The sequence below is a fragment of the Prionailurus viverrinus genome, chromosome D2 (genome assembly GCF_022837055.1).
Source record: "Prionailurus viverrinus isolate Anna chromosome D2, UM_Priviv_1.0, whole genome shotgun sequence".
NCBI lineage: Eukaryota > Metazoa > Chordata > Mammalia > Carnivora > Felidae > Prionailurus > Prionailurus viverrinus.
Genome location: NC_062571.1, coordinates 47451262 through 47468387, shown reverse-complemented (window position 1 = coordinate 47468387; position 17126 = coordinate 47451262). Strand labels below are relative to the sequence as shown.

At 45.7% G+C, this 17126-nt stretch overlaps 1 protein-coding gene and 1 long non-coding RNA gene across 2 annotated transcripts in view; one reads left to right on the top strand and one right to left on the bottom strand.

Moving 5' to 3' along the window:
* The window catches only part of VSTM4 (V-set and transmembrane domain containing 4), a 98857-nt gene that overhangs the window by 46134 nt on the left and 35597 nt on the right, over nucleotides 1–17126 (top strand). The window contains exons 5-6 of the mRNA XM_047826502.1: nucleotides 1435–1468; nucleotides 16709–16815. Coding sequence (XP_047682458.1) covers nucleotides 1435–1468; nucleotides 16709–16815 — 141 coding nt within the window. The remainder of the gene's footprint in view (nucleotides 1–1434; nucleotides 1469–16708; nucleotides 16816–17126) is intronic.
* Nucleotides 373–13418, bottom strand: LOC125148427 (uncharacterized). Its single transcript, XR_007145540.1, has 3 exons — nucleotides 13060–13418; nucleotides 10957–11205; nucleotides 373–580 (listed from the first exon to the last, which is right to left on the bottom strand). It is a non-coding gene; the product is annotated as an uncharacterized LOC125148427 (long non-coding RNA).

Genomic DNA, 17126 nt, shown 5'->3' with positions numbered 1-17126 from the left:
GAGGATCTAGAAACTGCTTTCCTCAAAACTGCCTTTCCTAAGAGTGCCCAATGGTGTGCAGATCCCAGACTAATGATCACTGATCTATTTAATACATCTAGAGTAATTCAGGAATATATGAATTGTTCGGTAACTACTAACTGTGGTTTTATTATTGCTGCATCTGGAAGTTATCCCACACAGAGCAGGCGCTCAGTAAACAGAATGCAGAAGGAATGTACGTACTAATAAGGGGTTGGAACAGGTGAACCTAAAGAGCCCTCTCTAACGTTGAGATTCTGTCATGCTGGTCTGGAACCTGCCCTGGTCACCTGCAGGACAGATCATGCCAAAGTGTCATAGCTTAAAACATCAATGATTTTATTTGCTTACAATTCCATAGGTCAGCACTTTGGGCTGGGCTTAGCTGAGCAGTTCTTCTGGTCTTGGCTGGAGTCACTCCTGAAGCTTTGGTCTTCTGGTGGATGAGCCAGGGCCTGGCTGCTTTGGGGCATCAGCTGGGGGGACTTGTGTCTGTTCCATGCGGTCTCATCTTCTAGTAGGCCAGCCAGGCTTCTTTACGTGGTCGCAGAAGAGTTCCCTATGACAAGAGAGAGAAAGTGAGCAAATATCAGGGCACAAGGGCCTTTTATGCCTTTGCTTGTGACATATTGGTTATTGTTTCATTGGCCAAAGCACATCTGGTGGCCAAGCCCTGGGTCAGCATGGGAGGGACTTTCACAGGATTATAGTTAGATACAGGGAGGTATGATTCATGGGGCCATTGGTGTAATGATCCACACCCAACTCCAGGGCCTATGGCTTTACTTCTGCTTGAGATGAACTCAGTTGTGAGCATAGATTGGACACTTATTTGGATAACTTCCTGAGTATTCTTATATTTCTTCTGCAGCTAAAATCTGGGTTTTTTTTTCTCAATGAGACCTACTGTGGGGGATGTCTTGCTCTAAGACTGTTTTTCCAAGGACCCCCACTTAGTCCTGGAAGAGCACTGATCAGAGAATGAAAACCCATTTTACAGAGAGGAGCACCTAAGTGGAAATAGGTTTCCCCAAAAGGCTTTCTCATGACTGAGGTAAAACTTTGAAGTTGGGTGACTCTGTTACTCTAGGACCTTTCAGGTTAGAACCCACCTCAACCTAGCTTGGCAAAAAAAAAAAAAGAATGTTTTGGGTTAACAAACTAGGAGGTCTGGGGTATATGGCTTCATGCCTGGCTCAATCCAGGAGTATAACACTATCAAGTCACTGCAGTGTCCCTACTATAGTTCTGCTGTACTCATCCACAGAGAAGTATGAAAGCCCCAAGAGGTGACTTGTATCAACATCTGGGCAACATTTGGGCACCTGCATTTCCTGGTGATTCCTGGAGCTTCTATATCTAAAGTAACATTTATTTACCATCTTCTTTTTTTTTTTTTTTTTTTTTTTACAGTGAGACATTATTTGGTGAAATGTCCTCAGAACAGGTAGGAATATTTTCTTTCTTTCTTCAAACGAAACTCTTTGATAGTTTACTTTCTATCGATATTACCAAGAAATTGGTTAAATATGTATCTTTACCTAGGGGGTCTGCATGTTGGTCTGCACGTTGGCCTCAAAATGTGTGTCCTTCATGCCCTTGCATGTGTCTAGATTCCATGCTCTGGTTATCACCCCCAGAGGGTCCAAAGAAATTATGGCTCATGCTGGTTCAACATACATGCTGGAGGAGGCTTGACACCTGCTTTTGGAGAACCGTGTCCCCTGTTTAGGAAGAGGCTAGCAGCTTGGACTGAACCACTTTGATGCCTTCAGACCACAAATACTCCTAATTACCTTTCACCAATGTCTGCTTGTCCTATGCCCCACTCTGCAGAATGTGGCCATTAGTAATATATGTGGTAAGATGCTAGCTTTCTAGCTTGTGGAACACACCTCACAGGAAACATAACGGTTATAGTAGATATTGCAAACTCATACTGTTTAGAAACTTGACACTTCTGGTCTAGACACAATGGCATAGGTCAACTTCTCCCTGCTCTTCCCTGCGAAGCACAACCATAAACCCTGAAAATAATATCAGAGACAACCAAAGGAGGACTCAAAGGTAGTAAGAAAAAAATTATGAGAGCCAAAGACAAAGAAAAAAATCCTAAAAAGAATCAGAGAGAAACCATGCATGACCTACATTTGTGCAAACACAAATTTGAATGACAGTGAATTTTTCATCTGAATCCATGGAAGGCATAAGGACCACCAGCAGCTCTGTTGTGGTAGAAGGGGGATCATGTGACTTGGAGCAGTGTGCAATGCTCACGTTCAGCAGCATTGTCGGTGGAGGTGACCTTCTTAGGTGTATCGAGCAGGGAGGTCCAATGACTTGACTAGCCTGAACTTTTGGTCACATTTGCAGCAAGTGTGTTTCTGGCTGAGGCAACGTGCATGTGCAGTGGAGAATGGAGAACACCCAAAAGAAGAGAAAAATACCATGCAAATAGTAACAATAAGAGGGATGGTAGCTAAATTAATAGCAGATGAGACATAATTTAAGGCAAGAAATATTACTGGAGACCAAGGAGGAAATTTCAAATTATGAAGGGGCAATACACCAGGAAGATACAACAGATATAAATGTATATGGGCCTAACAACGGAGCCTCAACACACATGAAGAAAAATAGAAAATTGAAAGATGAAATTGATGATTCTAGAATAAGAGCTGGATATTTCAAGATCCACTCTCAATAATTGATAGAATACCTAGACAGAAATTCAAGGGCACAGACGATCAAGCAATTTGACCTGACAAATAGAGTAGGAATACTCTACCCAATGACCACCTACCACACCTTTCAAGTGCACTGGGAGTATCCTCCAGGATAGACCAGATGCGAGGCCAAAAAACAGATTCGTATAAACTTAAAAAGTTTATGTATGTAAGAAATCATACAAAGTTTGTTCTCTAAGCAAAATAATTAAATATAAATTAATGACAGAAAGAAATCTGGGAGAATCCCAAATGTTCTGAAATTTAAAACAACACACTTCTAAATAATATGAAGAAGAAATTATAAGAGAAATTAGAAAATATTTTGAATTGAAAAGAAATGAAAACAAAACACATGAAAACTTACAAGATACGCTGCTAAAGCAGTGCCTAAAGAAAGAATTATGGCTTTAAATGCCTGTATTAGACAAGAAGAAAGATCTCAGATCAATATCCTAAGCTTTCACCATAAGTAACTAGAAAAAGAAGAGCAAGTGAAATCCATTGTAAGCAGAAGAAAGGATATAATAAAGATTAGAGCAGAAATTGATGACAGGGAAAACACACACACACACACACACACACACACACAGAGAGAGAGAAAAATCAATAAAACCAAGAGTTGGTTCTTTGAAAAGATCAATAGAATTGACAAATCTTAAGTTAGACTGTACATGAAAATAAAAAAGAAAAAGCCAATTACCAAATCAGGAAGAAAAAAGGGAATCGCTACAGACTCAAAAGTTAACAGCATTATAAGAAAATATCATGAACACTTTTATTCTAAAAAATAAGACAACATAGATGAAATAGAAAAACTCTTAGAAAGACACAAATTATCTAAATTGATTTAAAAAGACAGCTATAATCTGAATAAACCTATAATAAATCAAGAAATTGAATTGTTAGCTAAAATCTTTCCAACAAGAAAAGCCCAGGCCCATGTTGCTTTACTGGTGAAATATATCGAGAATTGAAAGAAAAAATAATACTAATCCTTCACAAATTATTTCAGAAAGTTTGAGAAAGCAGTCTTTTCAACAAATAATGCTGGGAACTCTTACAACTCAATAATAAGATGACAAATAACACAAAAATGGACCAAAGAAAAGAGATTTGAATAGATATTTTCCTGAAGAAGGTATATAAATGGCTAACAAATTCACAAAAATATATTCCGTTTCGTTGGTCATTAAGTGGTACAAATACAACTACGATGGCTGTAAAAAGACAATGATGTCAAGTGTTGGTGAGGATGTGGAGAAACTGGAACTCTGTTCATTGCGGGTGGGAATGTAAAATGGTGTAGCTGCTTTGGAAATCAATTTGGTAGTTTCTTAAAACATTCAACATAAACTTACCATATGATTACCCAGAGATTTTACTCGTAGGTATCTGCCCAAGAGAAATGAAAGCATATGTCCACACAAAGACATCCATGCAGTTGTTCACAGCAGCTTTGTTCATAATAACCAGGAGATGGAAACAATCTGAATGTAGCCATCAATTGATGAATGGATAAACAACATTTAGTAATCCGTTTGATGAAATACAATGCGGTAATAAAAAGGGACAAACTGCTGATACATTCTGCACATGGATGAACTTCAGAAACATTATGCTAAGTGAACTAAACCAGATGCAAAAAATATGTATTGTATGATACCATTTATCTGAAATGTCCAGAAAAGGATAAATTTATAGGAACTGAAAATAGTTGCTTAGGGCTGAGGGTGGGCATAGGAATTAACTATAAATGAGCAAGAGGGAAATTTGGGGGGTAATAGAAATGTTCCAAGACTGTAGTGTAGTGATGGTTGAGTCATACACTTGAGATCAATGACTTTCATGGGGAGTAAATTATGCCTCGATAAAGGTATTTGTTTCTTCTTAAAAGTATGTGCCCCCCCCCCCTCCCACAGAGCCCTAAGGACTGGCATTTCAGATATGGGGGGAGGTTATGGCTGGGGAGCCCAGAGGCTGTGAGGAGCCAGCCTGCCGGTGCTTCTCAGGATTTGCCTGCTGTGATCTACTGTGTCCCTTGCCTCGCTAACAAGGAGTGCCATTTGGGCCCCTCCCTTCCTCTCTCTTTGGTAATAGGGGTAAGACATGCTCCTACTCTGAGCTGGTACCAAGGCTAGACATATAGTAAGGGTGTCACCCTAGTCTGGTGGGCCTTAGAGTTTGGTCACCCCCGGCCGTGGGATACCTACCAGAGGTCAGTGATGACCACAAAGTCCCATTCAGATGCCACCCCTCTACCAGCTGGTGCTGTCTGTGAATCTGTGAGTGCCTGAGTTAAGCTCTCTCCATGGGCATGTCTCCTGTTGGGCCAGCCACAGATCTACCTCTGGAAAGCCTGTCTTTACTCCACTGCACACCAGGACCATGTAGGGGTGCCCTGCCGACTTGTATTCATCTTCCCGATTAGGACCTCAGGCTGATTTGACTCAGTGCAGCCCAGATTCCTTGCTAGTGAAATGGTCAGTCCCTTGCCTTTCAACTGGTTCTGGCTTGAATTGTGCACTGCCTCTGCAGCCCACACAGAGGCTCCTTCTGTCCCTGTCGTGTTGGGGCCTCCCGACCCCAGCTCCATCCGTGCAATGGCAGTGGGCAGCTGGGCCCCTGGAGTCTCAAGCTATTATTGGGATAAATGTCCTTCTCTGTCCTCTGACCACTTCCTCCTAAGGGAGAATGGGCAGAGAGCACAGGACCAGGGCAGGATGCCAGGAACGGAAACCCTTAGGCAGGGGAGGGACCCTCAGGAAGAGGCCACATGCTGGCACCGTGGCTGCGGTCACCAAGAGGAGGGCCTACCAAGTGACTGGGACAGACCTGGAGGCTCTAAGGGATTCCATGACTTATTGCGAGAAGTTCATACTGAAGGAAAGCGAGTCTCGTTTTGAATATGTGTCATCCCCAAAGTCGGAAGTCACTATCCCCTGGGAGGGGGTGGCCCTGATTTGGGGGTTGGGAAACTGTTTCCTTCCCACGGCTAAGTGCTCTCCTGGAACAGAAAGCTGGGCCAGAGCATCTCAGGGTTCTGCAAGATTTTTCAGCTCCCTAAAAGCAGCTCGAGGAGTGAGCATGATACTGCCCCCAAAGGTCCCGGAAAGGCAGATTTGAAATGAAATGCCACCAACTGCATAGAGCCCCACACCATGACACCTTGTCCACGGATGCAGATGCCTTCTTTCCTGTAGGTCAAGTTTAAGAAAAGTTGCCAAGAGGATGGCCATGGGCACCAAAAAGGCAGTTCCCAGACGGTAGATTTCCTGATCTGTTGTTTGACCTCTTCTTATGGGTTTGAGATAACAAAGTATTTGCAGATGGGAGAAATTGAAGTGCACATTATGTTCCCTGTGCCAACAGCAGTTCCGACGGAAGATATCCAGGCTTTCTTCATGTTCTCTGGTGTGTGTGCTCTCTCATGGATGAACAGGGGCACAGACTATTTATATGCTGGATAAGTTACAGGCATAGCATTACTGTGGTTTGTGAGCTTTGTTTAAAGCACTTTTCAGTTTTTTCTGAACCATCAGAAATTTTTTTTTTTTTAAAAACATACCCTGACAGTCGAAATATGGGATTTAATTAATAATTGACTGGTTCAGAACCTTAGTGTGAAGGCAGAGGTGATTTCAAAGGGAATCTAAAGATACCGGCTCTGAACTTAGATGTGTAACTACTCACTTCATTTCCATAATACTGAATAGTGGTAGGATTATGGAATTTGTTTTTTCTGTGAAAGGTAATCTTCTGTGATGCTGAAAGATTCTGGGGCCAGGCTGCCTCGGTTCAAATCTGGGTACTGCCACTGATTGCTGTGTGCCTTTGGCCAGCTTTGCCACCTCTCTGATGAAAGGGGGGGGGCGGGCAAAGCTGGCGCATGGTGGTGTTGGCGGGATTCAATGAGTTAGTCTGTGTGAAGTGCTTCCGACGGTCCTGGTAAATGGTGAGCTCTATGCAACTGGGTTTTGTTATTATTTAGTCACACTTGGGTGATTCTTCTGTAAGGGATTTCTTGTAAGGCCCGTAGGGCAAGGATAAAATAGCGCACAGCCCATGCCCTTGAGTGCCGCATCAAATGGGAAACCTAGAGAAATAAAACCGTGGCAGCACGCAGGTGGTGCCCACCAAGCTGTCACGGGCACCCAGATGAGGCGCTCCTAACCCCGTCCCAGGGCTCTGTGGTTGGTAGGGAAAGCTTCCTGGAGGTGAAATTCAGGCCAAGTATTGAAGGAGGAGGAAGAGTGTTCCAGAAAAGGGTTGGGCGGGGGGCAGGGGGGAGGCAGCACACGGAAGTGGGGAGGGAGAAGTACAGTGGGTGACAGACTGGGAGGATGAGGTCACTTGGTCCATGAGGGTGAGGAGCCTTGCAGGTGCAAGGCAGAGCAGCAGGGAGGAGAGGCTGGAGGGGGTGGCAGGGCCAGATGCCAGGGGATGGGCACAGGGCTAAGCATCGACACATAGCATCTTCATTCCTCACCACAACCCCAAGAGTGGGTGGTGTGATGATCCCATTCTCCAGATGAAAACTGATATGAAGAGTGTGGCTCGTGGTGAGGTCTCTGCCAGGCAGAGGTGGAGACGCGAGGATGCCAGCCCGGGGCCACCTGGCTCCAGGACTAATGCACTGTCCCAGACACACCGGGAAGCTCGGACATGGTTGTGAGCACTTCGGGGTTGGCATGCACACAGGTGAACGGGGAGGAGACGCTAGAGAGAGTCAGGGCAATGGAAGCAGAGTGGGAAGGGTGTAGCCACAGATGCCGGGGAGGGCGGTGGCTGCCCTGCATCCCCCTGACTTTGAGAAGCCAACGTGCTCTGGTTATAGGCATCGATTTGCAGATGCGCCAGCCATTATTGTTCTTTGCTTGGGTTTTAGCCCACACGTGTGCCGAATGCCTCCCCTCTGACCACGTTCACCTGAGCAAGCAAGGTGGCGAGGGCCGGGATAGCAGATGCGGCCGTGTGGCTCCTGGCCCCCGTCCTGCATCCATGACATCCTTGCTGTGCCTCTTATCCTCACCCCACCCCAGCTCTCAGGCTCGGTGTCCCTCCCTAGTCCCCAGGCAGAGGAAGGCATGAGGAGGACCGACCTGTGAGATGGAGCCTGGTGGTTATTCCTGGCATCAAGTAAAAAACATTCTGCCCAGGGGCACCTGGGTGGCTCCGTCGATTGAGCGACCGACTTTGGCTCAGGTCATGATCTCACGGTTCGTGAGTTCGAGCCCCACATCGGGCTCACTGCTGTCAGCTCAGAGCCTGCTTTGGATCCTCTGTCCCCCTCTCTATGTGCCCCTCCCCATCTCACACTCTTTCAAAAATTAATAAACATTAAAAAAAAAAAATCCCACCTGGATTTGGTGTTAGCTGAAGCCGTGCCACCCAGCCGCTTGACCTTGGGCCACTCGAGAATTTTTCACCCTCCACAAAATGGGTGTAAATTTGCTTTTGTCCTTATTGCTCAGGGTCGTGAGGATTCAGTGAGATAGCAGTGGCTGTGGGCTAATTCCTCATAATTACTCACGGTGTGCCCGTGTACCTCCACTTGTGAACACTTTATGGGATTTATTTCTAATCTTCATAAAACCCTGCAAGGCACAAATTAGTCTCCCCAGACTAAGAACAGGAATAAAACTGCCAACTGTTAGATAAATAGCCAGCCCTCTGTACTATTTACGAACCTTCTGATTCCAGGTGACAGGAAGCTAGCACAGATGGCGTTACCTAGGAAGGGACTTGGCTGGCTCATCTGACTAGGGGTGCTGCAGTGGTTGGGCCCCAGGGAAGCTCAGTCTGGGAGACACAGTGTTGTTGGGGTGATGGCGTCTATTCCCAGCCTGTCTCCGGGCAGTGCTGCCTCAAGGATTGGCGTATCCCCAGGCCAGGCTGGCTCCCCTTGGGAAGAGAAAGGTGGGAGCAGGTGCTTTCCCACCTGGCCTAATGAAGGAATTGTCTCACTTCCTGACCAGCAAATACAACCGCACCCTGGTGGTAGGGGACCGGCCTGAACCAAGCATGGTGGCCAGAGGATGGGTGGGGCCAATCCCATGCAAACACATACCCTCAGTGGTGCGGGAGATAGATGCAGGGCATGTAACCCCAGTGACCTCTCTGCCATTTTTCTTATGACCCAAGACGAGAACACTGCATGGAACCACTAAATATTAATGAAGCATGATCTTACCAGTTCGTATTCATAGATCTTAAATTCACAAACAAAACCAGTGGCCTGGCAAAGCTTCTGTGCAGGCTTCACAAAGCCGGCAGGGACTGCAACAGAGAGCTTTAACAACGGGGCCCCAGCAGAACCTCTCAGGTTGTGTAAGCCATTTATGATAAAAGGCCATGGAGGCTGTGGACAGGGAGGCGCTTTGGCAGCTCCCTCACAAGGGAGCAACTTTATTCTGATGCTGCTTGGAACGTGCATGCAAAAACCCCATAGGGTAGAAGCAGCAGAGAAGAATACACCGTGACCGCCAAGGGTCTGCCGCTCTTTTCTAGATGCACCGGTTCTGGCTCAGGTTACAGAGAACTCTGTCATGTCTGGCTCCCTATTCAAGGACTCTGAGAGAGATTCCATAATAATGATGGTAATAATACTGGTAAGATAATGCAGTAGGTGAAGCCCATTAAACGCTCATTGTGTACTACATGTGGTTTTATGTTCTTGGCATGTCATATAAAAAAGAGTCATTTCAAGGGAGTCACCGTGAGCGGGTGGTACCCTTTGTCCATCTTGAGAGTGGAGTTCTGCAGCTTTGAGCCGCTCCCGGCATGTGGTAGCCATTAACCTTGAGTAGTCCAGTGGCATGGGAAACCCACAAAGCACGCTCCAAAGCCTAGAGAGAGAGGTTGGGAAATTTGCCCTATTTGCACGAGTCATTGGCCTTTCTCAGTGGCAGCCAACCTGAGGAGGGGGGCTGTAATTGTGCTCCTCCCCCCTCCCCCAGCTTATTGAGATATAATTGACTGTAACTGATAATGACAGTGAGTGGCCGCCATAGTTGTTGAGATCAGCGTTCCTCCTTCAAGATTCTACACTTGAAGCTGCGGGGTACAGGGTTAGGGGGTGACGAGTGGGCTGCATGAAATCTTGGAAAAAGGAGCACAGAGCTGCTTGGCAAGGAGCTCGTGATCCTCTGGGGACCCGGATCAGGCATCGGCATTGTCAAAACAGAGCTATGTGGGCAGGAGGAAAGGAAGCACATGGGCATTTCTGCAGATAAAACAGGCAGCTAAAGCAATGACTTTCAAAGACAGCGTGGAGAAGAAGGGCTCGAGGGGTGGGGTGGGGTGGGGTGAGGTGGGGTGGGGAGAATGGCTCCAGGAAGCAGGCCTGGGGCAGGTGTGGGCAGGACCAGAGCCCGAACACCTTCCTCAGCCCCACTCACGGAGGGCTTTCTGAGCTGAGTTCTTTTGATTGACAGACAACACTTGGCATGAGAGTTCAGAGAGCAGCAAATCCCCTTGCAGCACATGACAGACAGCTGTGTGCCCAGGGATGAGGGTGCCTGCTCATTCAATAGGAAACAAGATTAAACAGACCTTAAGGAAGCATTTTGATTCATAGTTCCTATTTTGAGGCACAAAGATTTCCCGGGACCGAAGGAAACAGTTGGCCTCTGGGCGCGCGAGGGTTGGATGTACGAAAGTCCCTCAGCGTGAATGGTTAGCTGTACCTCTAGTATTATCCCAGAGACAGGTGGGTGTTAGGACAGTCACTGATGTGTGGGTGAGGACTCGTATGCCACAGGCACTGTGGTTCAATATGAGGGGTGCTTTGATCTCACATTTAGTTATGGAAGCAAGATGTGGCTGGGTCTTAGTTATAATTTTGTTCTTTGGTGGGATCAGCTCAGTTTGTGCTATTGTATTGTATTTTTCTACTCCCGAACACTCTTAGCTATAGAGTAGAGACACCAGATTTCCACATGGCCAGCCTACCCCCTCCATTTTGACAGGTGACATCACTTATTCCAGAGAATTCCAGGTATAGGAATTGTGCTCCCCTCCTCCTCTGTCCAATCCTAGGCCAAGACGGCCCTTGGTCTTGGGCACCAGCCACAGCTCTTGCCTCCAAGTCCCCAGCGCTCTAGTTGGGCCCTCTTCCTCCCACCCAGGCAGGGCTTTAGCTGCTGTAACAGTCCCAGATTTAGTACAGACTTAAATGCAATGGAATGCTGATATCGCCTTTCAGTACCTTCTCTTTAGGGAGCTGGTTTAAGCCCAGAGCAGCCATCGTGGATCTGGCTTGATTTACCCTCTTCCTGTCCTAGTTTTCTTCTTCTCTGTTGTCTGGGCTGGGCCCAGAATCCTTGCTTCAGGGCCAAGGAGGCAGGCCGCCCTGGATCAGATCCCACGTCTCCCGCCTGGACCTCTCCGAGGCTTCATTTTCCCATCTGGGAGGGTCGGAGATTATGGATATTGTGCACTTTTCCCAGTGCTTTGCCTAGGATAGAGACACACGTAGCTCTTATTAACTGAAGTTCAGCGAAGTGTAGTTGCTCACAGTTTGTTCGATACCTAGCAAAACCCAGGTTGCCTGCTCCATCCGGTGTCCTGGGGCTGCTTGGGGGTACAGCTTCTCCCTCCTCCTTACCCACCTGCTGTGTGCTGTGCTGGTTCTTAGATAACACAACTGTACCTGTGGCAACAGGAGGGCATGCTGTACTATCTTGGGCAGAAAGATTTTTTGATCAACGTGTAGGTTGAAACTGGTAGACCTCAGGGCCGAGACATGGTGCCAGGAGATACCCAGGGGGCGACTTGGTCCTCCCTGGGTAACACTGTGAAGCATCGCCCACTGCACTCATGCACCAGAGATCTGGGTCAGTGCCCCTGAGCTGCTTCATGTCCTGTCTACTTTAGGCCGTGCCAGCCAATCTGACCCTAATAATAACCCTGTGAGTTAGATTGCAAGTATACTTCTCCCCATTTTACAGAATGGGGGATGGAGGCCCAGGAAGTGAGTGACTTATCCAGGGTCACCTCTCTCGTCAGAGTGGAACCTGCTGCAGCGCAGGCCTTCTGCCCCTTGTCCAGTGCCCATTCCCCGGATCCGGCCACCAGGTGCCACAGAGCAGAGGTGCCCAGCTTTCGTGGGAGGGAGACGCCTATGAGAGGTGTCTGGGCCAGATGTTTGCACCTGTTACAATACCTCCCACGTGTGCCAGCCACGCAGCCCTTGTGGGAACCAGAAAGAAAGCACTGCTTTCCAATCGCACACCTCTCTCATTTAGATGGAGTTTCTGGCCCGTTTTCTATCTGTTTTGGTTTGACTGGCTCCAGCAATGCTCACTCCCTTGTGTCTGGGACAAAACACAGTCCTGTTCCAACCTAAGGTATAGAATAACTTTCCTGTAAGTGAATCATAAAGTGGACTTTTCTTTGTCGAAAATTTCGACCAGTCTTGCTGGCTCATTGGGAGAAATAATATTTTGCGAGAGAAATCATCTGTCACGTCACTGGGGTGACTCATTGTATATGGATTCCCATCGTTGAAGTATGAATTAGGGCTAAATTTAGCTCACTGTAGTTCTGCTGTTTTGAAGGAAAATGGGGATGACAAAGCAGATCTTTTTTAGCTTACTGAAAGCCCTGGGTCTGATGGCATACATTTATATAAATGATGTCCCCGAACTTTCACTTTATATTAAAGAGCTAAAGAACTAAGTCCAAGAAAAAAGAAGAGGAAGGAGGAAATATTTGATTCTGCAGGGTTTGAGGTACAACTGGCAAGGACAATCCAAGCTCAGAGGCGGTAGGCAAGAAAAAAAAATATTGAATAATTTAACAAAAAGAAACAGATCACTGTGCGTTAATAGGAAGCCAAAATTCAAAGGGAATTGGGAGGAAGGTTTGCACTAAATACATCCGGCTGATGTGAAAGGTGTGTGCCAATCTTTAAGAAAACTCGAGACCCTAATAAATAATTACAGATGTCCACACATCATTCGTAAAAGAGGAAACGCGAGGAGACAAACGCTGGAAATGTGCATCCTCACAAACAGTCAGAGAAATGCAAGGAAAAGGGAGATCCCGTTGTTATCCGTTGAGTAGTTTTTTTAAGCCAATAAACCAGGTGTTAAAGAAGATGAAGACAGAAATCTCCTCATCCGTTGACCGAGTGGCTCTGAAGTAGGGCTAACTTGTTGGAAATCATTCTGACAGTGCAAATTAAATACCCTTTAAAATGGTCCTCCTCCACGAACTAGTAATTCCAGCTCTAAGAATCTAACCTAACACAAAAGTCTAAGAGTAGAAAACCATTATGCACAAATACATTTATAACAACATTACTCACGTGTCAGGTATTACTGAGATGCCAGGGAACGGTTGGGTACCGTGGCCTACCTGTCTTCTCACTGGAACAGTGTCAAGATGTCACAATGTGGAGAATACAACTTAGGTAAGAAGAAGGGTGCAAAATTATGAAACAGTGTGACAGTAACACACAGTGTGTAAAAACCAAGGAAGAGTTGAAACTTGTGTTCACACAAAAACCTGGACACGGACGTTTATGGAAGCTTTATTCATAATAGCCCAAACTGGGAAGCCACCAACATACCCTATGGTAGGGGATTGGATTTGGAAGACGTGGTACGTCTAGACAATGGAATATCATTCAGCGCTAAAGAGGAATGAGCTAGCAAGCCAGGAAAAAACATGGAGGAAACTTAAGTGCCCATTCCTATGTGAAAGAAGCCAATCTGAAAAGGCTACATAATGTATGATTCCACCTATATGACATTCTGGAGGAGACGAAACTATGGAGACAGTAAATAGATCAGGGGTTGCCAAGGGTTGGGTGGGGGGGCGGGGAGCAGGAGGAATGACTAGGTGGAACGCGGAGGGATTTGTGGCGGTACCACTATTCTTCATGATACCGCAGTGGCGGATACATTGTCCAAACCCATGGAACTCACCAAAGTGAGCCCTAATAGAAATTATGGACTTTGGGTGCTAATGATATATTGATGTAGGTTCATCACTTATAACAAATGTCCCACCATGGTGAGGGGTGTTGATAATGGGGGAGGCTGTGCCTGTGCGGGGGGTAGGGTGGGGGACATATGAAAAATCTCTTACCCTTTGCTCAGTTTTGCTGTGAACCTAAAACTTCTCTAAAAAAAATAAACAAAGTCCATTAAAAAAATTAAACAAGAAACAGGAAAAAGACTGGAAATATTTAAGAAGGTTGTGTTTTGGTTAGGATAGACTTATTTATTTTCGTTTTTTCCCTCCATGCCTGTAATTACCATTTGAAAACATGAACATGCATTAATTTATAATGGAAAGAAGAAAAAATAAACGTTTCAAGGGTTTAAAGCTAGGAGATGAAGCTGTACATGTGGTTGTGTATTTAAGCAATTCTGAGAGTTTTTGATCCCTTGTTTCCTCTTAGTGGTCAGCGTTTTGTAAACGCACATTCCTTTGGGATATCTGTGAGTTTACACAGTTGACCCTGCACTCTAAACTCATGGCTGGTTAGAGTTTCCGTTCCCAGTAAAAATAAGCCATCTTTGGGGAAACTCAGTGTGATCTATATTCTTGGAATTTTTCCCACAATGTGTGGGTCAATCTTTGTTCATTTAAAAAATTTTTTTAAATGTTTATTTATTTTTGAGAGATAGAGACAAAGCACGAGTGGGGAAGGGGCAGAGAGAGAGGGAGACACAGAATCCGAAGCAGGCTCCAGGCTCTGAGCTGTCAGCACACAGCCTGATGCGGGGCTTGAACTCAGGAATGGTGAGATCTTGACCTAGGCTTAACCGACTGAGCCACCCAGGTAGCCCCAATCTCTGTTCATTTTTAAAACCCTAGGACAATGTTAGAAGAGCCTACCTTCTTTTATTAAATATATAGAGAGATTTCTTCATGTTTAACTGATTGCTTTCCAGTGATTATACAGTCACATGGTTTACTAATTAAAATTGAAAATTTAAATAATTGACTAAAAAATGCGTAGTGATAATTCTTCCTGCCCGGCCTCCTGTCTGCTTAGTTCCTCAGCAGCCCCATTGTAAGGAACCCCTATCTTAAAATTCTTGTGAATACTTCCAGAGTTTCTTTGTGCACATGTATGCAAATGCTAATATATATATTTTTTTATTTTTACTTTTCCCTGCTTTTATACAACGTGTTACACACTGGCCAACGCCCAGCTTTACCACTTAACGATGTATCTTTTCTCATCACAAATAAATAGCTTCTTACTCCTCTTTGCAGCTACAGAGAACCCCCCCCCCCCCCCCCCCCCCACCGCTTGTGGATTGGTAGATTCACTGTCATTTCCTTAACCAGTCCCCTGCTGATGGACAGTTGGGTTCTTACCGCTATCAACAACAGCACCATAGGGGCAAATCTTACACATACATTTCATACCCATGCAAGGATATCCACAGAATAAATTCCCGGAAGTGAAATCGCTGGGTCAGAGTCGAAGCCTCTGTAATTCTGGTTGCCAAATTATTCTGATTGCCAAGTTCTTCTTATCGCCAAGTATTCTCCTTTGGGAAGGGTTTGCACTCATACCAGCCATACATCGGAGTGCCCAATTGTCTGCATTCTTGGCAAAATAGCACTTTGCCTCCAACGTGATTATTGCCATTCTGATATGTGGAGAAAGGAAGTGCAGTATGTTTTAATTTGGATTTCTTTTGTGAGGGAGCTTTAGCATGTTTTCATAGGTAAGAGCCTTTCCTCTTGCATGATAACCGTTTACTGCCTTCCTTCATTTTGATTATTAGGCAGTTGGTCATAGGCTTAAGGCTTTCTAAAAAGTCTTTATGTATTAGGGAGATAGTCTGTCTTGGTAACTGCACCTGCCTGGATAAGAGATGTGCCTCAGGATAAGAGATTCTAAAAGGGGCTTCCCTATGGGTTGCTGGAGCCAATACGACACATTTGAAATAAGAGTGATAGCCATTCAATAAAGTGTATACACTTCATCCCACATGTAGGATCAAGATTTCACAGCAAGCCAGTCTGTGTTTGTATCTTTTGTCACTTAGGTCCTTTATGTCTTACCTGTAATATAAGGCTTATTTATCAGTGTCGTCATTCTGGGTTGTCATGGGTAACACATGACAGGAATGTGATATTATAGATATAGAATCTGATATTATACACAGGGCCAGATAACTGAAAACACCCACAGCCCTCCTCAGGGTGAAGCCACTTACCCGCTACTAACAGTAAAGGTATAGCAGGAGAAGAAAGCGTGAACAATCATGGGGGACCCTGGAGACTTCCAGAAGAAAGCACGAACCGTCATGGGGGACCCTGGAGACTTCCATGAGAAAGCGTGACAATCATGGGGGACCCTGGAGACTTCCAGAAGAAAGTGTGACAATCATAGGTGACCCTGGAGACTTCCAGAAGAAAGCATGAACAATCATGTGGGACCCTGGAGACTTCCAGAAAAAAGCACGAACCATCATGGGGGACCCTGGAGACTTCCAGGTGCAGCTCCCAAGCTCCGTTCTCCCTTGCACAGGAGGGGCTCTGTTTTTGGATTGGGAACCACAAAAATATGTGCCAAGAATCTCGGTTTTACAGAAGCTCAAGCAGAAGTTTCAAAAGGTATCTTAATACCCTACTAGTGATGTGGCCAAGCCAAACTCTATAATTCATGAAATCAGTATAAACTATCAATCCATACATCTGTAACTGTGTAGACAAGCTTGTTCTGGATCTCTCCAGGGATCTGTGAACTTTAAAAAGCACATTATAAACCACTAACTAGCTCATCTCAACATCCTTATCTTAGCCGTAGGTCAGTCCCAGACCTCCAGACATCCCTGGAGATAAGCATAGAGTGATCCTAATCCAGCTGTAAGATCACCTGACCTTAGATAGGTACTCAGGAAGCACACAGAAACTATTGCTTCCTTTCCCTTTCCCTGGAACAAATATGATTTTGCCTTCACCAAGACTCTTCTCTTCTATAGTTCAGGGGAGACCGTTACCAGTGTGACCAGCTTGGCCCCGCTGCAACCCAAGAAAGGCAAGAGGCGGAAGGAGAAGGCTGACGTTCCTCCTGCAGTCCCTGCCAAAGGTAGGAAGCTAGCTTACAATTACCCATGCAGGAGCCAGCTCGACTGATCCAGAGTGGGTCTGGGGTTAGAAGTGGGACCAGGACAGGGGGAGCAGACAGATGGAAGACATGACATCCAGTGATTATATAGCTTGGAGAACCCCACCTAGATTCTGATCATAACTGAGCCCCATTACTAGGTGGGGCTGGGGGTGGTGCACTGGCTCAGCATGCTTTAGTGGGGGGGGGCCAACATGCAGAGAGACTGATTCCACAGTATATTCCATCCACGCTGAAATATATTTCAACTATTATTTCAACTATTAACATGC